We start from the raw sequence: 26,903 nt of genomic DNA on the forward strand, positions 1-26,903 counted from the left end.
CAGGGATCAGGGAACAACTTCTGACTTTGAATCCCAAAAAAGTGCATTCATTCTTTACAGAAGTAATCCAAACGGCTCCAATGGGTTAATAAAGGTCTTTTGCAGGTAATCAAAGCAATATTGTAAGAAAGCTGTCTTTGCTTCAAGATGGAGATGAATGCACTTTTTTGGGATTTAAAGTCAGAAATTGTTCCCTGATCCCTGTTTTTTACCATTATAAAGCTTAGAAAAGCAAGGACATTTACTAAAATAACTCCAAATGTGCTTGTCTGAAAGATGATGGACATGTGTATGTCAAATTGCTTAAGGGTGAAATTTGGCTGAAGCAGAGCAAAGTTTATCCTGCTATTTTTCATACAATTACTTTTATACACGTTTAAAAGATTTATACATTGTGCGATCGAAATTTAAACATGCACCATATCACTTTTACCCTTTGCTATATCTTTTAAATCTATGTACATGTTCAAATTTGGTGATCGTGATTGATTTTGAAACGCACAAGAACCACATTTGCCACTATTGTTGCCAAACCACTTAAATTTCAGTCGGTTTCTCTCTGACCTAGAATACTGCAAACAATTCATACAGCCTACTTTTATGATTCATATTTGGAGCTTGACAGCATCTAATTTATGAAAAGTCAACATTCTGCTAAACCTCCATGAGAGAAATAAAATAGACAGATTTGAAATTACATGAGGGCAAGTAAACAATTTAATTTTTGAGTAAACTGTCCCTTTCCAGTCTCCAAGACGACGTTACGTACCTTTTACTCCGATAAACTGAATAACACTTGTCAAATCGTACTTGTTTTAATGAGTAAAAGGCATTGAAGAAATGAACAAAACTGCCTGAATTACTGACTAAATCTTTATGCATGAAGCTGCCACTGCGGTATTTCTTTACAGAAAGAGGATAGACACGATAGGACGATCATTATTGCATGCAATAAGTCAATCATATGGAAAAACAAGCTGTCCATTTTATCAGTTGGATCACAGTACTGTCTTATATTGTAAGTTTTAACTAAACTGTACACTAAAAAACACATACTGTACTACAATTCAAAAGGCATCTTGCCTCAGAAGGAAGAAACCACTATATTTACATAAATGAAGATTATTGATGCAATAGGGTTCATAATCACAGAAGGGGAGCTCATTGAGATCCCTCTGTTGTTATTCGCAGAGCGACTAAAGTCAATATTTAAAATTAGGCCAAAAATTAGTGTCAAAATAGCACAACTTAACATAGCATACAGATAACACTAAATGCATGGACACAATAAAATGTGCACAGTATTCACAAAATTTTCATGCACGATTGCAAACCACACAAACATCCTAAAGACAATGACCATTTTTGTAAAAAAAAAAAACACTGTTTTCATTGAGGTCTTTCTTTCTCACATAATCCACTTGACGGGTAACAGAAAGGGTTTCTGGTGTATTCACTGATGTGTGTTTTGTCACTCAACGTCTCTGTTGTCTCTCAGGAAAGTAAAAACTTAAACAAAAGGCTGCTCTAGTTTGTCTTTCAATGACCTGAATGTTATTTCAGACCTGCGGTTTAAAGGTTCATGATAATGAGAGAACATTTTTAGAAGAGTCATTTATTCAATTCATGTTAATCTAGATTTGTGATGACAGTAGGATTTTATGAATGTTTGATGCAATTATTGTATATATTTTTTTATTTTCAATATTTTAATGTGTTAATTCAAAATTATATTGTAATGTATATTGCTTCCAGTTGTTATGCACTGTTTATGGGCATTCTCTGTTTAAGTGATGTGGCTTTCATAGTTTCAAATGCTGTCAGAAAGTGCTGTACACTTTTTTTGTGTGAAAAGCACCAAGAATTGTCTGTTGGTATTTTTTTCTGTGAAACACACCTTTTATTTTGAGATATTTCTTTAAATTTTTTTTTACAAAAAATAAGGGGGTGGGATCAGTTTTAAATCTGTGATATTTGACATTTTTCATCTCCTTGCATTCATTCACTGTAAAAACAGGATTTGTTGATTCAACTGAAAGTCAGTTACCTGGTTACCTTTAAATGTTGAGTTCATTTAACTTAAAAATATTAGTTGACTTAAACCAGGCAACTTACTTTATTAAGTTGAACCAACTTTTTTTGCAGTGTTGGTTTATCTGGCTGTATTCACATATAACACAGTAAAGAGATTTAATATTGTGATTTGGTTTCATACTTTAAGTAAAAGGATTGTTTAAGAAGATAGGACTTAAAAATCTTGATGCATACACAATATATAAATTAGCATACACAAAATATATATATATATATATATATATATATATATATATATATATATATATATATATATATAATGTTTGCACATAATATATTTGTGTGTATTGTGTGTAATATCATCTATATATAAATACACCCATACATGTATACATTTAAGAAAAATGTAGTTTATGTATATATTTTTATTTATATATAATATAAAATATATTGAAATCTAAATAAATATTTATATACATGTAAATGTTTCTTAAATACATATATGCGTGGGTGTGTATTTATACATACAAAATAATTACACACAGTGCATATACATATATATTATGCGAAAACAAACTTTTATTTTGTATGCGATTAATCGCGATTAATCTTTTGACAGCCCTAATATGAATTACAAAAATTTTTTTAATTCATTTTTTTATTAGCAGTAAAAAATATTTTTTAAACTATTCATTGACAACATTAAATAGACATTTAAGAGAAAAACATTGTAATGCTTAATTAGTAACCTTAGTACTCGCTGAACTTATGGTTTTACTGTAATCGACAGTACACTTATTACAGGACAAGCGTTTAGAGCAGCCAAGTTCCTTGCTCATAGGCCCAATGAGTATCCAAGGGCTCAGGGAAAACACCACCTTCCGATGGACTGACTCAGTCTGAAATTTTGACAATCTGTTTACCTACGTTGCCTCCAGTCATCATGGAGCAAAAAGCATCTGAAAGATAAGAGAGAGTGAGGTAAGATGTGCCACCATCTTAACACCCTAAACATTTGTAAAATGATCTAGGAGTATAAAATTTTTATTTCATTCTTTAATTTTGATCTTTGACATCACCTTAGACAGTATTAAGGATATCAGGGTTACATTTTGTAGGATGATTTTATGTAGAAACAGTGAATAAGGCTGTTTTTCACAGGCATGGTTACATAGAGACTCGTTATACAAGTTTCACAATATCAGGTAAACTCAAAGTGCTATATATTAAGTTACAGTGTACACATACAAGTGCAGCTAATGATCAACCATGTGCTCAAATAGTAGCGGTCCGGTAAAGTGTACAGATAGCAAGTACTAAAATGCAGTATAATCAGGAATATTCATGTAACATCTCATTGCCTGGAGGAAAACTTACAGGGGACATTTCACAAAACCTTTTAAGATATACAATAAATCTTAGATGTCTCCAGAGTATGAATGTGAAGTTTTAGCTCAAAATACCATATAGATATTTTATTATAGCATTTTAAAATTGCCACTTTGTAGGTGTGAGCAAAAATGTGCCATTTTGTGCAGACTAAGGGGTGGTATTATTCTCCAAACACGTTTAGTGGAATTATGACCAAAAAGTTCTATTTTGGTCTCTTCTGACCACATGACTTTCTCCCATGACTCCTCTGGATCATCCAAATGGTCATTGGCAAACTTAAGACGGGCCTGTACATGTGCTGGTTTAAGCAGGGGAACCTTCCGTGCCATGCATGGTTTCAAACCATGAGACTAGTGTATTACCAACAGTAACCTTGGAAACGGTGGTCCCAGCTCTTTTCAGGTCATTGACCAGCTCCTCCCGTGTAGTTCTGGGCTCATTTCTCACCTTTCTTATGCTCATTGAGACCCCACAAGGTTTTTTTAAGATCTAAAATAAATCTTTGGTGTCTCCAGAGTATGAATGTGAAGTTTTAGCTCAAAATACCCTATAGATAATATATTATAGCATGTTAAAATTGCCACTTTGTAGGTGTGAGCAAAAATGTGCCATTTTGTGCAAATTAAGCGGCTGTTTTATCCCCTTCTGACATCACAAGGGGAGGAATTTCAATGACCTATTTTTTCACATGCTTCCAGAAAACGGTTTACCAAAACTAAGTTACTGGGTTGATCTTTTACACATTTGCTAGGTTGATACAAGTACTGGGGACCCAATAATAGCACTTAAACATGAAAAAAGTCAAAATTATCATGATATGTCTCCTTTATGTAGCAAGTGCCATAGTGTAGCCAACCAACTCCTGTATCTGTATCCATTTACAGCAAAAAACATTTTTTTAATATGTATGCAAAGTACACTATAGAAAAATAATGAAAGCGTCATCTCTCACCTCCCATGTTTTCTATACCATTTACAACAGTTTCCAGCACCTGTAAAATAAAAAAAGAGAAACAAACTGTCCATGTGTGGATTATTAACAGTTCATTACAGCCACAGTATGTGTTATTGACTCCTCTTACCTTTATCTGCCCTGTCTTTACCCAGTGACTGAGCTGAACCAGACCTTCCTCATGTTTCTCCATGTAGTTCAATACTACAAACCTCTCCCTGTAAACACATTATGTAAATATCAAATATGAAGACTAAACCACATACACATGTGGCAGATGACAGGCAATACAACCTACTTTCCTCTTTTAAGGGTTTTGTACCTTGTGATGTTTTTACGACATAAAGTATCTTGGGTATCTTTACTAAGAGGTGGAGGATAAGGCACATCCTTATTGTACTGTGAGATCTGGCCACACAGGATCACATGACCACCGGTATTCATCTGCACACAAAGTGAGTGCCGCACTTAAACGCATGACCTACAATGATACAAACCAATCTTAAAAATCAGGACAGGATGTATAAAGCGTACCTGTGATATAACAGCGTCGCTGATGGGACCCCCTACATTATCAAAGTAAATATCAATCCCATTGGGGCAATGTTCCCTCAGAGCTGAGCTGATATCTTCAGTCTTGTAGTTAATAGCTGTGGTAAAACCCAACTCGGTCACCAAGATCTTGCATTTCTGGTCTGAACCGCAGATTCCCACCACTCTCTCACAGCCGTCCAATCTGCCGATCTTAAACAACAGTAAGGACCGTTACTATAACATGACACATCACAAAAGCATACATTAAGGACTTAATACAGTATCAAATAATGCAAATGTCCATTAAAGGTGCAATGTGGGACTTTTAGAAAGATCTCTTGACAGAAATGCAATATAATATACATAACTATATTATAAGTGGTGCATAAAGACCCTACAAAATGAATTGTATTGTTTTTATAACCTTAGAATGAGCCGCTTTTTATCTACATCCATGTAAGGGGACCCACGCTGTAAGTCACCATATCGCACAGCCATGTTTCTACAGTAGCCCTAAATGGACACACTGTTCTGTAGAGCGTGTTTTTTCACTATGTTGTCTCAGAGGATGATGTGTTTGTCCTGTGGGGGTTATGCATTTCAAAAAGGAGGAAGTCCCACACTGTACCTTTAACAGACATAATATTATAGTTTAAACTTTTCTGAGTGTTCTTTATTTTGCTATGCAGTGTCTGAGTGATTGCTAGTCTTATGCTACGTGCACACTACCATTATCTCTGTGTGTCACCCGTCTCTATCAATAAGGTGGTTAGGGGGTGTTCCTAATTATTGTTGTCCTAACAATTATAAACAAATGAATAACCTTCCACTGCAATCCTTACCGCTAGAAGCTGCTTAAATTTACACACTGCACCTTTAAAGGCATAGTACATGATCTCTGAAAGCCAATGTTGATATTTGAAATCACCTAAACAAACACACCCCTACCCCATTAGAATCTGGACCTTTATTTGATAGACCCGCCCCACACATATGCAACCCAGGCAACGATGTTGGTTAGTAGACACTTGGCCCGACTACCTTTTCCAAAGTGTTTTTCAAAAATCATGCACCCCACCTTTAAGTATTTCCCACTTTGTGTGCCTTATGCACAATGTTAAGTGGGCGTGACATCACATGCATGTGATGTCTATGGGACATTTAATTTGTGCTATATTAAAAATCCTAAGCATTAGCAATAGTAATGCTTGCCTTATTTAAATATAGGTTGACAGATCACATTTCTCAACTTATAAATTACCTGTCCAGCAATCGACCCACAAGCACCAGCTGCTCCACTGACAACCATTGTTTGATTGGTTCCTGGATTCACATGACCCTTCTCTCTCACACCTAATAGAGCAGTAAGACCAGGCATACCCACTGCTCCCATAACATATGACAGGTGACCATCTACCATCTCTGGGTTAACCTGCGTGCATGAATATACCAAACATTATGTATGTATGTATATATATATATATATATATATATATATATATATATATATATATATATATATATATATATATATATATATATATATATATATATAAATAAAGAGAAACTGACATGCAACAGTCATACATGCAGAAATAAACAATACCTTTTGTAAAAGACTTCCATCCATCACATCATAAGTCTGCCAGGACCAACTGAAAGAGGTGACAATGCTGCCAACAGATAATGCTTCATTCTTGCTTGCCACCACAATTCCAACTCCACCACCATCCACAGGCTCCTCTAATCTCCATGGCAACAGGTAGTCAGCACCAGTATCATCGTTCATGCAACAACGCTGCAATACGTATAGTGTTTATATTGTTAAGTGTTTACATTTATATAGTTTAGTGCAGGGGTTTCAAATGTGGGTCACAAAAAGACACTTGCGTTGAAAGACACAAAAATAGTTTAGTAAAGTTTATAACTAGCAAATGACATTAGTTTTGATATCTGCCATTAGGCTAAAACTCTAAATTTAATCTTACTATGAGATTAAACATATATTCATTCGTACAAGACAAGGAAAATGAAAACAACTCTCAACTGAAAGAGTATTGCCCACATTTTCCATTTATAAATATTTGGTGAGTCTTAAAGGGACACTCCACTTTTTTGAAAATAGGCTCATTTTTTTCCCAGAGTTAAACATTTGATTTTTACAGTTTTGGAATCCATTCAGCCGATCTCCGGGTCTGGGGCTACCACTTTTAGCATAGCTTAGCATAATCCATTGAATCTGATTAGACCATTAGTATCGCGCTCAAAAATAACTAAAAAGAATTTTTCCTATGACAAAAATATTGACTCTTCTGTAGTTACATCGTGTATTAAGGCAGACGGAAAATTAAAAGTTGCAATTTTCTAGGGTGAGATGGTTAAGAACTATACTCTCATTCTGGCGTAATAATCAAGAACTTTGTTGCTGTAACATGGTTGCAACTTGCAGCAGGCGCAATTATATTACGCAGTGCCCGAAAATAGTCCCCTGCTATTGAAAGTTACCAATGGGACTATTTTTATGTGCTGCGTAATATCATTGCGCCTGCTGCACTCAAGTCCTTGAATATTACGCCAGAATGAGAGTATAGATTCTAGCCATATCGACCTAGAAAATCGCAAATTTTAATTTTCTGTCGGTTAGTACACGATGTAACTAAAGAAGTAGGAAAAATATTGAAACTCCTCTGTCATTTTTGAGCGCAATGCTAATGGTCTAATCAGATTCAATGATTATGCTAAGCTATGCTAAAACCGCCAGTCCCGGAGAGTGAATGAATGGATTGCAAAACGGTAAAAAAACCAAATGTTTAACTGAAAAATTAGCCTATTTTCAAAAAAAGTGGAGTGTCCCTTTAAAGGTGCAGTGTGTAAATTTTAGCAGCATCTAGTGGTGAGGTTGCGAATTGCAACCAACAGCTCAGCCCACTGCTCACCCCTCACTTTTAAAACACACAGAGAAGCTATGGTAGCCACCACCGGACAAACATGACATCGTCGTAGACAACTTAGTTAAAACACTTTGTTTGTTAAGGGCTTCTGTAGAAACATGGCGGCACAAAATGGTCCATGTTAGGGGACTCTCTGTGTATGTAGATAAAAACGTCTCATTCTAAGGTAATAAACACATAGGCTAACGGTTCATTATGAAAGGTCATTATACACCCCTGATAATATAGTTTTGTATATTATTTTGCATTTCTGTCAAGAGACCCTTCTAAAAATTACACACTGCACCTTTAAGATAGATTATACTTGTCAGGGTGGGTACTGCAAAAGTTTTGGGACCCCTGGTGTAGTGAATGTAAATCCGTTTTTACGCGTATAGTAATGAAGTAATGATCAGTAATAAATTTATTTTAATCAGTTTCACAACAATTACGTAATCATTAATACTATCCTTCATAATCACATTAAGGCCACGAGAAGCAGGGTGATCTCACCATGTAAGGGTCAACTGACAGATACAGTGTCCGAACCAACACCTGTCCTTCTTTCAGTTCACTGGATTTTACAGTTTCCTCTACGCGGAAATTACCAGGAACCGGGTGACCATTTTTGCCTAATGACATGCAGAGAAATTGAAAGTAATGAAGCTTTGGAGAGACAACTACCAGTCAACGTCGGTTAACTGACTACGTTAATGAGCAAAGTCAACATAGTTTAACGTTACCTGGGCGAGAGTGCAGAACAACTCTTTTCACTTTTAACATTGTATGCTCAGCGCTTTAAGGGTAGTACGTGAGATCTTCTTAAGTCAGTAAATCCACGTCCAAAATCATGCTTGCAGCGGACAGCGGATGCACTTCTTCCTGAAACAATCACGTGGTCCTCAGACGCTTTTCTTATTGGCTGGAGCGTACGCGTTAAAGGGCTGGTCACAAATTCCATGTGTTTACTTTGCTTGCACATTTAGGTTGAGTTGATGTCTTACTGTAACACGACAAAACATCATATTTAAAGGTGTTTTGTTGTTATTATACTAAAAGCACACGTAGCATTGATATAATACGCTTACACTGGCCTCAAGAATGCTCATATAAGGCTATCTTATATCGTCAAACTGCCACGACGAATATACTAATGTGTTTATAGCTAAATGCAAGTGAAAATGACATCACTGTGCAATATGCAGCGGGTGGCGCTCTTACCAACGAGGAAGTGACGCTACAGGCAAAAGGCTTAAAGTTTTTTTCTCTTTTTTTCTTGAAAGCAACACGAAAAATATCTGGATCGCTGGAGCAACGTCGCAGATGCGTTTAAAGGTAATGTAAGGCATTTCTACCCGGTTTACTTTATATGCACGTCCACTTGTAAAAATACATACATTTATGTAGTTTTATGCAGGATGTAGAAATAGTACGTTTACCTAGAAGGATTTCGAGGGTGGTTCCTTATTGTTGACTGAAACAATTAGATGTGCTTTTACATTGCAGTCATTGTACGGAATATTGAACTGCTGTAACCTTTTTTTTTGCACGAACGCAGCAGCCTTGCATCTGCACAATGTGAGAGGTAACCGAAAGTGCTTATCAGCAGAAAAGCAGCAGTGCAACAAATGCATCAATTTGTTTATTATTATTATCATCAAGTAAATGCTTTCCCTTTAAATCAGTGGGGGTCTCAGCAGTGCGCTGTCAGTTTTGTACCTGCGTTATGATGGATCATGTTACTGTTGTGCAACATTTGGTGGTGTTGCAACAACTGTGTCTTATAAACTTGTGTTCGCCTCCCCCAAAGCCATCGCAGTACTTTGCAATCCTGACTGAGTGCATGCATAATTTACTGAATAGTCCACTTACATCAAGGACAGCATTAAAATAATTATGTACTAATTTGCGGTCGCGCATTATTGCGTTTAAATTTGAATGCGATCATTTAGGTGATTAACCTGCCAAGGCAAGTCAGTTTGTCTGAGAATATATGCATTTACAGTGTTGTTGCACAACACAACATTATAACACAATGACATTACCATTTGAAGCCAAACCTGCAAACAGTAATTTTCGAGGCATCATATTGTTTATTGGTAGCCAGAAACTGGTACACTCGACGCATGCCATACCCACAGAATGACCCGCATGTCTGTTGGCTTTGCACTTTATTTTAAGGCACAGCAGGGAGAGTCCACAAACACTGACACCATTAGGCCTGTGGGTGTCTCCTTACTCGCGGCAGCACATGCTCGATCATGTCCGAGACTCCTGAACCTCTGCACGCATGCAGAAATGATCCCTATAGGGCGTATTGGTTTGTATATGGACTGATGCGTAGTCTAGAACTGTAAAAAAATACTATTATGAAGGCAGTCTGTTTATTACAGTCGGTTGGTACTCTCTGCTAACTCTAACAGTGTTTCCTTTTTGTGAAGGTCCCAAGTCTTTCTTTTGCTTAATATGGATTGGGTTTTTTGCTTGTTTCTGACGTAAAATACTACTATAGGGAACGTTACTATAGATATAGTCTACAATGTAAGTTATATAATATTAAATCTCCACCAAATGTAACTTGGAATATTGTAGGTATTTTTATGTGTTTTCCGTTTTCACTTTCGAGATATTTTTGTTCACTTTGCCTTGCTTTTCTTTGCTCAGTTAGTTCAAATATCAGGATTGTGTAATTCGTTGACTTTATTCAGGTGTGGATGGGGTTATGTTTGGTGCACGCTTACACTGAAACGTTTCCCAGTGACGGAATTTCCCGCATGACCCGTGCATTTGCTGTAATTTGCAGCGCCCTGCATGGAGGGGAAAAGCCTTATATGGTCGCGGAAGTGGGTGTGGCCAACAGGACAGTAGGGGATCACAAGACTTCTGCTGAAAAGAATCTTGCTCCATACTCCGTATACGAGTAAACTAGTGTGTGTTATTGGCGTTTTGATTCGCATATGTGTGCAATAATAACGAAATCGCGTGCAATTTTTGAAACGTCTCTCCCGCCATTTTCTCAAAGAAGCCCTCCATTTCCATTTCTCGGTAGTTGCGTTTGTACGCGGATGATCTACCTCTTGACTTGAATATTACTGGAGTGAGGTCAGCATATCATGACTCAATCGTGGATAAGCATGCAGTCATTGCTGTGCTGTTGCGTTGGTTATTCGGCACATGGACCGTGCCGTTGATCTTAGGACGAGCACAAACTAACCAGAACGGTAAGAATTCTTGTTTTAAATGTCTCGACAAATAAGCTCAGTAATAATGTGTGCAGAAGTTAAAGACTTATTCAGCAAACCGAAACCATGCAATAGACGATCATTAACAAGTTGCTGCAAAATATTAAGCATATCTCACCACTTCCTATTTGTGCTTGTTGCGTTTTTTCAACGATGAAAGCAATAACTTCAAATCACGTTCAGTACAGTTGACAACTATAGGAACACAGAATTGGGGGGCTTGTCATTTACTACTTTCATTATTGTGCTGCTCAAGCCTGCTTCATAGGGTGTATTGTTGTCCCACTGTGTTGCTGTATGCCACGGTATTAGTGACTGGATAATCCCTTTTGTGCAACAAAGGACTTCTGGTAAATAGCGCTGAGCTGGCTGCACTAGGAAGGGGTCCAGGAAAGGCACTGATACAGTATGCAAACAGGACGTGTCTCAAAACATATTGAGTTGTCTGCCTAAGTAGCATTTTTTTGGGGGGTGGGGGGCGTTTGTCAAACTTCAAAGGACGACATTGCATTCCGTCTGTACTGTTTTGTATTTGTTTATCTAATGTAATTTTGGTGGTCTCTTAAACGAGCGTTTTGTTATTACAACAGCGTTTCGAATTATATAAGTAACGTTAGTCACAACTTTTAAAACGTGTTTAGCTTTTTTGTAGTACGCGTTCTTTGCAGACGCCCCCTACTATGCCCACAATGCTATGTGGGCAGCTCACTAATTTGAGACACAGCCACTCTCTCAAATCAAGGGGAATTTTAGCGCGTGTCTCGGCTCTCGTGCCTCGTCAGTAGTTTAAATTAAAAAGCAGGTGCGATTAGGAAACAGTGCTTGTTAAAGGGGTTACCATGTCCATTGCCACACATTTGCATTGGGCATAGTTACAAAATAACATGTTATCATGCAGTGAAACGCGTTGGCATATATTGACCTAACACTATGTGTTCTTTACTCTTTAACTGGACGCTGTTTTGGTTGATGCAATTGTTGTTTACATCGTACTAGTCCTGGGAGTGTTTCTCATTATTGGATTGCGCCACCCCTGAAAAGACTGCAGCTTTAGATGGCTGCTCTAAGTACTGCGTTTTGTCTTTTCTATTGATTTTACTTGGGGTGATCTCGACATAGGGCAGAATGAATATAAGCGTGAATGAATGAGCCCTTTGTATGATACTGCAACTCTGCAGAATATACTCAGTGTTTTGCTTTGTCTTTTGACTGTGGAGTCAACTTAACTTGGTTATTGTTAGTTGCCATTTAAAACTGTGCATGTTCAAATTGCTTGTTAAAGGGATAGTTCACCAAAAAATGAAAAATCTGGCATCATTTACTCACCCTCATGTCTACAGTATGCCAGCATGTTAACGTAGCAGCTGAGGATTGGCCAAGAGCAATGTGTCTTCAGTAAACACCGATTTAACTTGCACCGTCTGTAAAAGGTGTTTGTAATCAAGCAGATCTGGGGCACCATTGACTTCCATAGTAAGAGAAAATAATATTATGGAAGTGGATGGTGCCCCAGATCTGTTTGATTAGTAACATATTTTTGAAAATATCTTCATTTGTGTTCAGACAAACAAAGGAATTTATACAGGTTTGGAGCAATGTGAGGGTGAGTAAATGATTACAGTGTTTTCTTTTTTTCTGTGAACTATCCCTTTAAGAGACCACTGACAAACAATGACAAACAAAGCTAATTTTTTTTCTCTTAGTGTTTTTAAACTGGCTTATTGAATTGAATGAACTATTTATTTATTTATTATAGATAAATATCTAAAATAAGTTATTTACAATACTATATATATATATATATATATATATATATATATATATATATATATATATATATATATATATATGTTTTTTTGTCATTTAACAAAATTAGTTTTTGTTATTCGCTAATGGATGGAACTCATAATATGCATATTATTTATTTATCTGGTAACACCAATAAGGTTGTATTTGTTAACATTAGTATATGCATTAGCTTACATGAACTAACAATGAACAACACTACATCTATATCATTACTTCATCATTTGTTAATAAAGTCACATTAAAATTGTAAAGAAAACTGTAATTTTTTTCTTTTTTACAAATTATTTTTTTTAATTCATGTGCCCTTATAATTTTTTAATCAAAAACGCAAATCTCCTCCCCTCCTCGAAATGATCCCTCTTTATTTCTGGTCATATGACATGCCAGGTGGGGAAAGATTGCAGCGATTAGCAAATAACAATATGACCTAACTTCAAACGATCCAATCAGTTCTTGATGGACAAATTCAAGTCCAGCCTTACTTTTTTTTAAGCCGTTTCAATCGTATACGTCACCACGGGGAAAATTGCTACTTTCGTTTCATTGTGACTTTGATGTTGTTCATTTCAGCATTTACTAATACATTTTCAAAATATTTTTTTGTTACTGTTAACATTAGTTAATGCACAATAAACTAACATTAAAAATGTCAACAATCACATTAAATAACATTTAACAAAGATTCATGAACTATTTTGTTAATAGTTAGTTTAAATTAGCTAATGCGTTAACTATTGTCCAATACAACCTTATTGTAAAGTGTTACCATTAATTTCATTTAGCACGCATGATTTGGGGAAGGATTAACATTGCAATGCTTTGTTTTTCTGCAGTGTAAGAAATACTGTATTACTTCACCAGATTACTTGGAAATGCTTAGTTTAAGAGGAATTAACTTCTGTCTTGCATTTTTGTATAGCTCACCGATTTCTCACAGAGACATCTGTGATTTCATTCTGCCGACTGAAACCTGCAGAATGCTCTGTATGTTCGGTGATGTGACTCTTGCAGACCCTGCCATTGAGATGTCGATGCTGAAACGATATATTGTGCAGCCCTAATTTAAATTAGAAATGTCTTTATGCATGCAGATGTGACACTTCTGTGGTTTATTGTAAAAAAAGAAAGAAACCAAAGCATGTTAATGGTATACTTCTATTGATTTTCAAGATATTTAAATAACTTGATCGTATTTGTATACTAATGTAAACTATTGGGGAAACACCTTAAAATCATCTCTCATTTTGAAACTATGCTGGTATATTTTCACACTCTCGGTGGGATGTGTGCAACTGTACATCTGTCCTGCTCTTACAAACTGTTACTCTCTGCAGATACAATAAAACCCCCAAATCTCACTTTCCTCTGACTCACACATTTAACAGTGACACACGTTTCACTTTGATTGGTCGCTAAGATTAGTCAGTGTCCTTTTGTGCATCCTTTGCACAGTGAACAAACTACCCTAAATGTTTATAGTCAATGTACTTTTTCATGTGCACTAAGCTACAAATAGCACAGCTACACAACCCTCAACAATCCCCCTTTCTTGTTTAATTCTTTCTGCAGTGCCCCATTCATGAAAATGCTGAAAAGTGCATTTTAGTTTAACCCCCTTCAAGGCTCAAAGTATTGGCTAACTATAATATTTTGACTACTTTCTTCTCAGGTTGTCTCCTATGAATGGGCAACAGGCTGACTTAAAGAGCTCTCGACCCAGTTTAACATCCCAGGAGCTTAAGATCGGGCAGTGAAGATAAAACAAATAGACATGTTAAAGCCACACTGCACTGCAATTGTTTTTTCCGCACAACGGATGCTGCAGTTTTATATTTTAAAGCTTACTCATATTCCTACCATGTTGAGTAGGTTTGGATGACCATTAACTTAAGGATTAAACAAAAGATCTGAAGGTCAGAGCGATATTCTGACACATTTATTCATATTGGGGAGAACTTTGTGTGGTTTGGAGATTTAAACTTTTTTGTCTCCACCTGAACCACCCACTCCAGCCGTCACCAGTAAAGTTATTCATGAAAGTCATGAGTTTGCAACCTCAGCCGAAGCCTAACGCAAAGAGAACAGGTAAACGTATCACTTTCTTTGCCGACCAGGGTGTGACAATGAAAGAAGCTTCTCAGCATACACAAGCTCCAGCGTACTATGGGATTGGTGTCCCTCCCTCAGGGCCAGGTCACAATGACAGAGGGGTTGTGGAAAGCTCCAATGCAGATGCGCCACATATGTACCTCAATTCTGTCATTTTCAGCCCAGAGAAGGGTGAACAAAGCCGTGGACACTACCAACAGACAATGGCCATGAAGTGGCCACACCAAGACCCATCTTTGCAACCTCAACAGAGACCAAACAATTGGTCACAAAGTTTGACAACTTGGTCCCAGAACTTTGCCCCATACCTAGGGGCTCAGACTGCTTTTGCAAAACAAATGCATGAGGGCATGCCTGTACAAAACCAGCCTCAGCAGCAACCTGAACCCTCCGCTATCAGGGCAACCGAAAAACAAGTGGCTAGCGTGGAGGGCTTTAGGGATGCCAAAACCGCACGCAGCATGGACTGGGAGCAACAGCAAACCTTTCAACAGACACAAAAGCCTGGAATGTTAAATCCACAGCAACACAACCAACCTACCACTGGGAATTCTGTGCTGCAACCTTTCCAGTTAGCTTTTGGACAGCCTAAGCAGAACTTGGTAGCCGGTTACAATTGGACTTTGCCAAATTTGAATTACAATGCGCCGGCAAATACCCAACATCAGATTCAGCAGTTGCAGGAGCAACAGCTGATGCAGAGACAAATGCAGCGGCACCACGAAAAGCAGCAGCTGCAACAGCAGATGCTTCAGCAGTCGCAGCAGCAACAGGTACTTCGTCAGAAACCGCCACAACAGATTTCACAAACGCAACCGTTGCAACAGCACGCACAGCTGATAAAGACTCGGCCACCACTACAACAACATATGCAACAACTGGACTTGGTACAGCAGCAACAACAAAAATCTGAGCCACCACATCAGAACCAGCAAATAGTGGACAAATACTGTGATGGCCAACAGCCACATGCACTCTCAACTGAACAACATCACCCCTCATTAACAGGACAATCCCAGGAGACGGCCAATCCACCGACAACCCAGCCCCAGGATTCTGTACCCCAGCAATCCATTGAGACTCATCAGCCTGGGCCCCGGAGATCACGCCGGCTTTCTAAAGAGGGCGCGGGCCCTGCCTCCGAAAACCCATTTGTAATGCCGGCTGATCATCCAACACAAGGTTCACAAAACGGGGCTACCGAGACCAGTGCTATGCAAGACATCAGAGCTGCTCCTACAGGCGTAATTCAGAGCACACGGCGTAAGAGGAGGGTTTCACAAGAGGTTAATCTGGAAACCTTGGCTCAGAAGGCTTCGGAAAGAGAATCTCTTCCCCCACGTAGCGTCAAGGTGAGTTGATATTTCCTTTCTTTTTTCATACTTAACTAAAACTAAATTGATATTTGAACTTTAGAGTGTGCAAAGATTCTGTGATATTGTTGTCAATTCATATTGTGATAGGGAAGGGTCATAATTTACCCTTACCTACAAGAAGTTGACATTAATATGTGTTTTTACCTGTCTCAAATGCTTACAGGTTCTGCAGGTTTCTTGGTTGTTAGAAAGTTTTATGTTAGTTTAAGACAGTCACTGACTGTAACCATTAGGTAACAAAATCTGTAGATCCAGAACAAAGGCAACACCAACTACTGTCTCTTGGGTGACGCTTCAAACAAATGACAGCAAGTGCACCACACCCTCAGCCCACTGGCATGCTGATTGTGGCTAGAAGGGATACAGCTACAGCCAAAATATTGTAAAATCCTATATAGCCAAAACTGGTGTTTTTTATCCTAATCCTACCCCCAAACCTAACCCTTAACCCGACATTTCACGTAATTTAGGCCATAGCTGTATCCTATCTAGCCAGAACCGTTTTTCATCCTACCTTCAAACCTAACCCTTAACCCGACATTTCACGTAATTTAGTACATAGCTGTATCCTATCTAGCCAGAACCAGCGTTTTTCATCCTAGTCCTACCCCCAAACTTAACCCTAAACCCAAAATTTCATGTAATTTAGGCCATAGCTGTATCCTATCTAGTCAGAACCAGTGTTTTCATCCTAATCCTACCCCTAAACCCAACATTTCACTGAATTTAGGCCATAGCTGTATCCTATCTTGCTAGAACCATTGTTGTTCATCCAAATCCTACCCCCAAACCTAACCCTAAACCCAACATTTCACGTAATTTAGGCCATAGGTGTATTATATCTAGCTAGAACCGTTGTTTTTCATTTTAATCCTACCCCCAAACCTAACCTTAAACCCAACATTTCACTGAATTTAGGCCATAGCTGTATCCTATCTAGACAGAACCGTTGTTTTTCACCCTAATCCTACCCCCAAACCTAACCTTAAACCCAACATTTCACTGAATTTAGGCCATATCTGTATCCTATCTAGCCAGAACCGGTGTTTTTCATCCTAGTCCTACCCCCAAACCTAACCCTAAACCCAACATTTCACTGAATTTAGGCCATATCTGTACCCTATCTAGCTAGAACCATTGTTGTTCATCCTAATCATACCCCCAAACCTAAACCTAAAAACCCAACATCTCGCAAGAGTTGGTCCTAGCTGTATACCCTCTACCCAGAACCTGGCATGCTTGGGTGTCTAAACATTTGGTCCAAAGCCCAAAACAATTTTCTGATGATTGCACGGGTAATTGTCAGCTTAAGGAGTATAGTTGTTTTTTACAACACGAATGTACGTGCACAATCGAACGCACAGCCTTGCAAAGTATATAGTTTATTTGACTCGTACTTGTACACAGACGTTCAATGCATGCGCATTGCGACAAAATGCACGACCTACATATACAATGTATGCAGGGTTTTAAAAAACAGCCAGTGCACGTACAGTACGCGCGCACTCTTCTGATGATGGAAATTGTGCCATGGCACTGTACGGACCCTCGCATACACGTAAAAAATGGACAATACTTCGGTCTTTGTTGTCATTCTTTGGACTGGGGAATTGAAAAGAGATTTCGGCCTATTGCCGATAGTTCATCTTTCATTTTTTGATTAGTGATGAGTGTTTGCTTTGTTTATTGTTTTGTTGCAAATAATTGGTGAAATAAGCGTTTGTGAATTACTTTAGGAGGGGACCTTTTTCTGGGACATGCTATTTAGTTCAGTCTTTTCCTTGTAACGTAAACTTCCTTTTTAAAAGGACAACAGTACTCCCTTAAGACATCCAGCTGATGATAACAAAGAAAGGGTGTGTGAGTATGTATATGGTTGATCTGTGTGCCAGATAACAACACAGTAACACCGTCTCTAAGTGACTGCTATAAAGCAGCTCTTATGTCAACTTCATTTCAACTATGTAGAAAGAAGCCACCCTCTCTGTAAAATCCAGGCTAAAGTCTTATAATCAAATTATGAGATTAGGAGCATCAAAATTTGATTGATTTTACATTGATGTCAATCTTGGACATGCTTAGGCCTCAGGATATATCAGGAAATATTCTTTACATTATGTGCATGCAATGATTTTATGTAGAAAACTGTTGTTTTCACAGACTTTCTCACAAACGTCTGTGATGTGTTTGTGTATTGATGGGCGTTATTGCATGACTCTTGCTCAAGAGTAAGTCCAGTTAATAAGGCTTCATGTTCTTAGCTGAATACCTCAGCGGTGCCAGCAAGGTCGGACTTCAGATAAGACAGGCCACATCCTCGGGGATTTCTACATTTTCACGCAACTTCCAGCTAGACCCATGGTTGTAGTGACGCATTTATTGCAGTTTGTTTTTATAACAGGTCAATGAAGTTTCAGTGGTTTGATTTTCTTGGCTTTATTGCTTCCACTTAGAGTTAGTTATGAAGAGAAACAGGAATTGTTCTCACAATAAGGGAAACAAGGGTTTGGTGCTCCTCCCACAATGCTTTTTTGTGACTCAAACATCATTGTGTGGAGAGATTTTGAAATTTTGGTCCATTGTGAAATTAAAAGATCCACTCATGTCTAATTCTAGTTTTGTTCCTGTTTTGGGTAAAATTAAATGTAGTTCTGTAAAACGGACATAGAAGGAACTGATGATCAATAATCATTAACATAGCCAGAAGAGTGTTGGACTTGAGCATTTTAAATGCTGGTGGCACAATACTCATGTATACAGAAGCGCTCAGATGTAAAGGCCACTAAACGCCACCTCCGTCGAAAATGAGATGTTGATATTGTGTGAGTGCACCCTAAGATGGTCTGGATCTCAAATCATTTTCAGTACTATCTTATAAGAACTTGAGCACTCAGTTATTTACCTCAAGTGTATCAAGTATAGAAGGAAGATAGGATTCTCTTTACCGTGAGGGTTTTTTGTTTATTCATTAATTTTCAGTGTGTTAATCATATATGTTGTCTGCAGGAGCCACACAGGCCCTGGAGTCCCCCAGTGGCCCCGTCTGGTCCAGGTCGAGGGGCAGATGAGGTGGATCAAGTTAGTGCCAAAAGGCCCAGAGATGAAAGCCTCATGCCGTTGGTCATTCCCGTCTCCGTACCAGTAAGGCAGACTGATCCTTCATCTCCGGACCACGAGCAGACCTCACTCTCAGCCAGTTGGCCACTGCGACCTTTGGGCTCTCATGAAATGAGCTCAGATTATAAGCCGTCTGTGATCGTCACGCGGCGACGCTCGCTGCGTAACTCTTTGTCTGAAAGCACAGGCCAGGTGAGTACATGACCAATTTTTATTTTCTTTGCTCGCAATTTGTCACGTTCTGCCTTTCGATTTACTCCATCCCCCTTCTTAAACCATGGATTAAAAGCCCCCAATAATCCCCCAATGATCTATTCTCTGCACCCTAATCCAGCACTTACCCCATTTCGCTATCAGCTTTGAGATTATAACATTGTCATCCAGATTGCATATAGTTTATGTATTCAGAAGGGTTTCTCCACTATACTAGTGGAATTGACTATTAAAGCATATATAATGTCTAATCTCTTAACAGAATGGCGGAGCAGAGTGCGGAAGTGATGCAGATGGGAAATCAGCCAAAGCCAAACGACGACCTCGTCCAGAACCGCTCTTCATTCCTCCGCCCAAACTTGGCACTTTCATTGCCCCACCAATTTACTCCAGCATCACACCGTACCAGAGCCACCTACGTTCACCTGTCCGTCTGCCTGACAACCCTCTCAACATGCCTCCCTATACTCCGCCGCCCATCCTCAGCCCCGTTCGAGAGGGCTCTGGACTTTACTTCTCCACCTTCCTATCAGCCGCTGCATTTGCCAGTGCAGCATCGAATAATCAGGGGCTACCTCCACCTGCCACGCCCAAATCTGCTACCCGCAGCCTCCTACGCTCCAGTGAGTCTCTTTTACTGTCTAAGTAGTAATAAAAATTAAAAATAGAAATAAAATTGTAAGGAGTTCAGGTCCGTATTGCTTCAAGTCTAAAAGTTTAAGGTAGCATCCTAACTGTCATAAAATCGTTTTGGGACACTTTATATAGATAGCAGTTTATTTTATGTATTATGTCAGTTTGACGTTAGCTTGCATCACTATGCTAATGCATTTATCCAGAATATATCGCATAGACAAATATTGATCAAAATGATTTATTTTTAATTAGTTGAATCTTGCAGTACTGAATAAAACATTTATTTTTAACCAATATTTGATATTTAAAGGAAAACCCCACAGTTTTTCAATATTTTACTATGTTCTTACCTCAGCTTAGACGAATACATATCTATCTTTTTCAATGCGTGCACTTCATCTTTGTACAGCGCATCATGGATGTGTTAGCTTTTCATTCCTTAGGATCCAAACAGCGATGAATTTAGAAGTCACCAAACACTTCCATGTTTTCCGTTTTTAAAGACCGTTACATGAGTAGTTACACGAGTAAGTATGGTGGTACAAAATAAAAAGATTTTTTTAAGCGGATAAAAAACTATTGTATGCACTTAGTTTGCAGCACTTCGACCTCTGCCGCAGTAACATTATCACTCCTGCCTTCGGATAGTTTAACGTTTTATTATGCCACCATTTTTACTTGTGTAACTACTCATGTAACAGTAAATGGGGAAAACATGGAAGTGTTTGGTGGCTTCTAAATTCATCCCTGTTTGGATCCTAAGGAATGGGGCTAGGCTAAATGCTAACACATTCACGATGTGCTGTGTAAAGTTAAACTGCACGCATTGAAAAAAGATAGGTATGTATTAATTTGTCTACATAGAGGTAAAAACATTGTAAAATATTAAAAACAGTGGTGTTTTCCTTTAACTACTGCTGTTTTTGATTAGTTCTTTACTCACTTTGTTTCAATGCATTGTGGGATTGCATTTTTATATTGGATAAAGCTGTGAACCATTTTTAACACACTTCGCTTTACCATATACAAAAAAAAAACAGGACAGTATTTAATAAGACATATTTATTATTCATATCTAAGAAAAGTTTTTTTTGTTTGTTTGTAAATGTTCAGACAGCAGTGATATAACACCGCCGGTGCTCTCTGCCATGAATGAAGCTACACCTGTCAGCATTGAGCCGTAAGTACACAAAATTCAGAAATATCTCGTATACTGATTTCCTAAATAAGCCTGCAAGTTCCTTTTATCTAACTTGGCATGACGCAGTTATCCTTCACTGGTTTCTTAGATGTATTCACACAAATGATATGCAAATGTAGCTATTATTGTTTGATACAGCTGACTTAAATGTAGTTTACCCAGAAAAGAGAAAAGTCTGTGTGGTTTACTCGCTGGGTTGTTTCAAAACCATAAGACTTTTGGCTTTCCCCTCCAGAACACAGAATCAGAATCATTTCACGAATATCCGGTTGAACGAAGAGAAAACAATAGAAGTACATTATGACTCATTTTAACACCTAATAAAACACTCAAGAGTGTCAGCTAGAAAGTATGTGCTGCTTGCAGTTTATTTTCCATATGCTCAGATCAGTTTTGTTGGAACAAACAAGCAAATATTTAAACAATTTCATTGTGAATTGGCCACCATGACACCTCATAGTGTCAGTTGGGGTGTCACTGACACAAATTTACTATGGCAAGTTTGGAAAGAGAACCACATAAGAGTAAATGGTGACAGATTTATTTTTAGTTATGTTATGATGTTCATTGATTTTAAGCAACAACGTGTAGTTTACAGATGCAAAGTCCATGTTTATGTCATGGTGATGTGTTAATAGAGTAGCAATGTCTGAATAGGTTACTTAAATCATACATATTGTTTCTCACTGGTAACAGTCGGTTCATGCGATACTCCGTATACTCCATGTTCATTTGAGACTAGCGAAACATAGACATTCTCGCTTACTGTCAGTGCATGGCTGCGAATCATTCGTTTTCTGATATGGCAAGGCAAAAACACATCCCGGAACAAAAAAATAAAACAAAATCTGTCTCGTCTTATCCCCAGACCTTGGCAGTCAGATACTGGAACATTTGGCTTTGAAAAACACAGGGTGTTAATTTTATGCAAACTAGGCATGGTCAAAGTCTACACTCAAGGCATTGCTTGAATTCTCAGAAAATGAAAAACTTCCCTTTAGTCTCAACAACTCTTTGTCATTAATGTCTATGAAATGACACGCCCAACGTTTTGAATGAAGTGGCATCAATTTTGTTTATTTCCAGGAATTTCCTGCAAAATGGACGTGTTTTAGACTAGCACTGCACTTGAGTTTTATATTTAGCCCTCAATGCACTCTGTCCTACCGATTTTCCTATTTGGCTATCAGCCTTTTTCAATTCTAGGACTTGTACTTTGCCACAGTGTTCTTTGGAGGTATTATATTGTATCTTTGTATGCAGTTTGCTTTCAGGCACATGTGAAAACACTTCTTAAGTAATCTTATTTGAGTAATTTAGTGTTGAGTGTTCTCGATGACTAAGTGTAACTTTAGGTTTGTTGTTCTGCGAGATTCAGGGGTTTCAACTGCCTCCTATATGCTGATGCTAGTATGTGTTGACCCAGTCTGTGCCATCCTTTAGCCTTAAAGTCTTATGATCAGTTATGAGATTAGGAGCATCAAAGCTTGATTTCATTCATTGATTTCGCATTAATTTCTATCATTGACATGGCTTTGCTCAGTCAATATTAAAAAAGATCAAGGGTATATTTTGACTGAATGTTCTTTACATTATACAGGATGATTTTATGTATAAAACAGTAAATCACAAAAAACGACTTTAGCTGGGTTTTAACAGACTTAATTAAATATGATGCATACAGTTGGGTCCCAAAGGTTAAACTTGACAAAATCAAAAATTGCCAATGTTTAAAAGATGTTGTGACATTTAGGATAAGTTGTGGCATAAGTTTAAAGATTTGTCACTATTTCCAGGTCAGTTTGTGGCATTGACTATTAAAGGAACACATGCTCATTTTTCAGCTCCCCTAGAGTTAAACATTTTGGCCCATATTCTTAAAGATTCTAAGAGTCCTCTCAGAAAACTCTTAATTTAGCTTAAAAACTTTTACGTAGGAGTCTTCGCTTAAGAGCGATTCGGGGCTGATCTGAGAGCAACTCTGAGTTAGGAAAAGAAATATACTCCCAAAAGTGCTATTACGCCATAAAATATAGTTCCTCTTTTAAATCCGCTTAGAAAAGCGCTACGTTTTATTTTGTACCACCAAACTTGCTCGTATAACTACTCGTCTTAAATAGGAAAAACGTTGATGTGTTTGGTCACTTCTAACTTTATCTCTGATTGGTACCATTGAATGAATGGGGCTAAGCTAAATGCTATCGAAGCGTCGCAGCGCGTTCCAGTGCTTACGTGCACGCACACAGATGATAGAGGGATGTATCAACAATTCTTAGTTAAGGTAATAACATATTTTAATATTGAAAATGAGTAGACTATTCCTTTAACATATTAGATAGGAAATAAGCAGCGACACAAGGTTGTGTAAGTTTGTGTGATTACTTTGCTTATAGACGTCTCTAACAGACCTAAATCATCTCTGCTGCATAGTTGCTGGAAAATGAGCATATTTTAAAACAAAGTGCAGTGTCCCTTTAATAGATTGACTGTTTCTGTTTACTAGGCACTAGTCATACTTGCTTTCACTGAAGGACTTCCAAGATGTTCATTGGAATACTGAATATTTGGATTCAATATGTTGTAAATGAGGCAAATAGAGAATCTGAAAATCAACTTTTTACTCAAATGCTTAATGTAATTTTTTTGCAATTAAAAATTGAAATAAGAAAAAAGTAGAATTTTAGTGGTCTCAAGAAATTACATTTTGTTTTGTTTGGATCTCTTTCTCTCTCAGTCGGATAAATATTGGATCGCGGTACCAAGCAGAGGTTCCGGAGCTCAGGGACCGCTCGGCAGCGCAGCACGACCCACACAAAGCTGAACTGGTGTGGGCGCCACTGCCTGACCTGGAGGCCAATGCTCAGAAACAGCAGAGAGGTTTATAATTAACACTACATTAAGATTTGAAATAAATGCAACTTGCAAGAAAATATGCTATTGTTCATATTTAACTCCATTAGTTTGAAAAAAGGCCATAAAATCTGCATAACTGGCACTTGAATCCTTGACATTCCTCTTTTGTTTCGGCAGTGGACGAGCTCATGAACCTGGCTTGCTCTAGTGCATTGTGTGGAGGTGGGACCAATCAGGAACTGGCCATGCACTGCCTGTACGAATGCAAAGGTGACATCATGGTGAGTCTCATGGGATGCAATGCCACATTGGCCTTATTTAAGAGTATATGTGTTTCACTGTGTGGTTTACACCAACAAGATCACTGTTTAAACTGAGTTACTGAACTCTTTGGTGCCATTTAAGGATGGGAAAGCCTTGTGAGTGGAAAACATTTGAATGATAATTTGTTTAAAAAAAGGGAAATACCCGTTTAGGCAGTGCATTGGCTGAATTGAAATGAATTGATTACATTTACATGCATGCATTTGGATGATGCTTTAATGCATTGAAGCTGTGCATTGTCACGTGTACATGCATTCCCAGAAAATGAAACTCTGACATTGCTAACGCAATGCCGTACCAGTTTTGCCACTGTGTGGATTTACCTGGAATGTGGAATTCTGAATTGCAAAGCCTGACAAGGCGCAGCATATGTGAGCGAGTCATGCAAACACTCTTACGTAATTTCGGAAAAATGCTCATGTAAATCACATGGTGTGCATTGTGTTTCTCGACAGCATTGTAGTGCACTCACACGCAAACATGCATCTTTTATGGGGACGCAAATGGTGCGCGCGTTTTGATGCGATTCTTTTTCAACGTTCGCTCAGCTGAGCCAGCAGCAGCTGCAACAACACATCCACAGTCTCATACTGCTGAGCTGTCACACTGTGGTCATAGCAACTAGCTGTCAATCACAGGCGTTTGTCCAAAACGACAGTAAAGATGAGTGGAGTGACCGCTTTGTTTGTTGTGACCTTTCAAACAAAATTGCAAAATTTTCTTGCATTGTTATTTCATTTGATTCGGTGTCGTAGTTCTAAACAGAAGCTTCTTCTGAAGTGCATGATGGTGCGAGAAGTTGCATTTGAGGTTTCTGGTGTAGATAAAAGAGCAGAACAGGTTTGATTTCATTGCTGTAAAAAGCTTTATCTTGATTGATGACAAGTTGTTAGACTTGCATCAAACACAAAGCCACAAGCAACAGAGGTCTATTAACTGACTGAATAACGTAAAGTTAGCAATATAGGTTTTTCAAAAAGTTATGCGTTTCAGGGACATATTTAAACCCCGAAGTGTGATCTGTGATGTGAAGGGTTAATAATTTAATGATCTTTTGTTTATGCTGTTATAAGTCTATGGAAAGGTCTTGTTTTAAATTGAGAAAAAGTCACTTATACACGTTTTAACCAAACAGCACCATTGGCTCCATGGTTAAAATTATACAGGTTTAAAACAACTTGAAGATGACAGAATTTTCATTTTTGGGTGAACTATCACTTTAACTGGAATTGTCTTTATGCTATCTTATCTGTTTAATGTTTTCTTATCTAATGCAGATATATTAACTGTTGCTTCAATGACTAAATACTATAGGGTGGCTGTACAAAAAGTAAACATGCTTCAATATGTTGAGCAATGGTGCTTATGCATACGTCACAGGTTAGGGTCCTGCTTGTGTTATTTTTTATCTGTCTGTATCATTTCCTGTTCACAGTTGCTATAAATAAAATGGGAAAAAGGTTAGTTCAATGACCCAGAAAAGGTGTCCTCGATTTCTGTAGATTGAGAAACTGCAGAGGGAGGGAGGGATTATCTGCTGATGGTTAAACGCCTTAAGCAAAAGTCTTACAAATGTTGTCAAGGAGATGGAGACAGTCTTGCAGAATTATATCTCTCCTACTTCTATTTCTTTCTGTCACTCAGTGTCTCTCGTTTCATATTGCCATGTATCTCCCTCTTTATATGAGCACAGGGTGGATAACATGCCCTGACCTGTGTTACTTGCCCTCATTCGCCTTCCCGCCAAATCCCACATCAACCAGGATTATCATCGTGCAAAAAACTGAAAAAAAATATGTTGATTTAAAAACTATTTGATAAAAAGAAAATAACTGATATGGTATTATATTAGTTGTTTGGTCGTTGGTTTTTTCTTGAAAAATACACACCACCTTCATATAGAAGAAAAATACAGATCAAGGAGCGCATAGAAGGCATGGGCCGGTTACTGGTTTCAAGGTATACCGAGGTTTTAGAGTCAAGGTTTCAAAACCACTAAAATGTTTTGTGATACCGTCTCCAAGGTATAAGCTGTTTTTATACAAAAATCATTAAGTTATGTGATTGATTTGATGTTTACATTTAATATACATTACGAAAATATTCTATATTTTTTGAAAGCATATTATAATTTGAAAGCTTTATTTTTACCTGGTATTTGAAAGGCACATTTTAGTGTGC

At 37.9% G+C, this 26,903-nt stretch overlaps 2 protein-coding genes across 4 annotated transcripts in view; one reads left to right on the forward strand and one right to left on the reverse strand.

Annotated features, from left to right (window-relative positions):
• Window positions 1–2,675: 2,675 nt before the first annotated feature.
• Window positions 2,676–8,861, reverse strand: LOC129417136 (prostaglandin reductase 2). 2 transcript variants are annotated; one of them, XM_055171607.2, is made up of 9 exons: window positions 8,586–8,861; window positions 8,356–8,474; window positions 6,519–6,710; window positions 6,174–6,344; window positions 4,913–5,122; window positions 4,677–4,822; window positions 4,509–4,596; window positions 4,379–4,418; window positions 2,676–2,993 (listed from the first exon to the last, which is right to left on the reverse strand). In XM_055171607.2, exons 1-9 carry the CDS (start codon window positions 8,623–8,625, stop codon window positions 2,929–2,931), a joined length of 1,071 nt encoding a protein of 356 aa, XP_055027582.1. In that variant the 5' UTR covers window positions 8,626–8,861; the 3' UTR covers window positions 2,676–2,928. The 2 variants fall into 2 exon arrangements, with proteins under 2 accessions (XP_055027582.1, XP_055027583.1); XM_055171608.2 differs by having other exon boundaries at window positions 2,678–2,993; window positions 4,701–4,822.
• Window positions 8,862–9,022: 161 nt separating this feature from the next.
• LOC129417135 (mitotic deacetylase-associated SANT domain protein) overlaps window positions 9,023–26,903 on the forward strand; it is a 32,953-nt gene continuing 15,072 nt past the window's right edge. The window contains exons 1-7 of one of the 2 annotated variants that reach the window (XM_055171606.2): window positions 9,023–9,177; window positions 14,563–16,354; window positions 19,385–19,687; window positions 19,971–20,331; window positions 21,458–21,524; window positions 24,280–24,422; window positions 24,576–24,679. In XM_055171606.2, coding sequence (XP_055027581.2) covers window positions 14,927–16,354; window positions 19,385–19,687; window positions 19,971–20,331; window positions 21,458–21,524; window positions 24,280–24,422; window positions 24,576–24,679 — 2,406 coding nt within the window. In that variant the 5' untranslated portion in view covers window positions 9,023–9,177; window positions 14,563–14,926. Of the gene's footprint in view, window positions 9,178–10,430; window positions 11,064–14,562; window positions 16,355–19,384; window positions 19,688–19,970; window positions 20,332–21,457; window positions 21,525–24,279; window positions 24,423–24,575; window positions 24,680–26,903 lie in introns of those variants that run through there. The other variant, XM_055171605.2, reaches the window with a different exon arrangement.

The sequence above is a fragment of the Misgurnus anguillicaudatus genome, unplaced genomic scaffold (assembly GCF_027580225.2).
Source record: "Misgurnus anguillicaudatus unplaced genomic scaffold, ASM2758022v2 HiC_scaffold_28, whole genome shotgun sequence".
Taxonomy (NCBI): domain Eukaryota; kingdom Metazoa; phylum Chordata; class Actinopteri; order Cypriniformes; family Cobitidae; genus Misgurnus; species Misgurnus anguillicaudatus.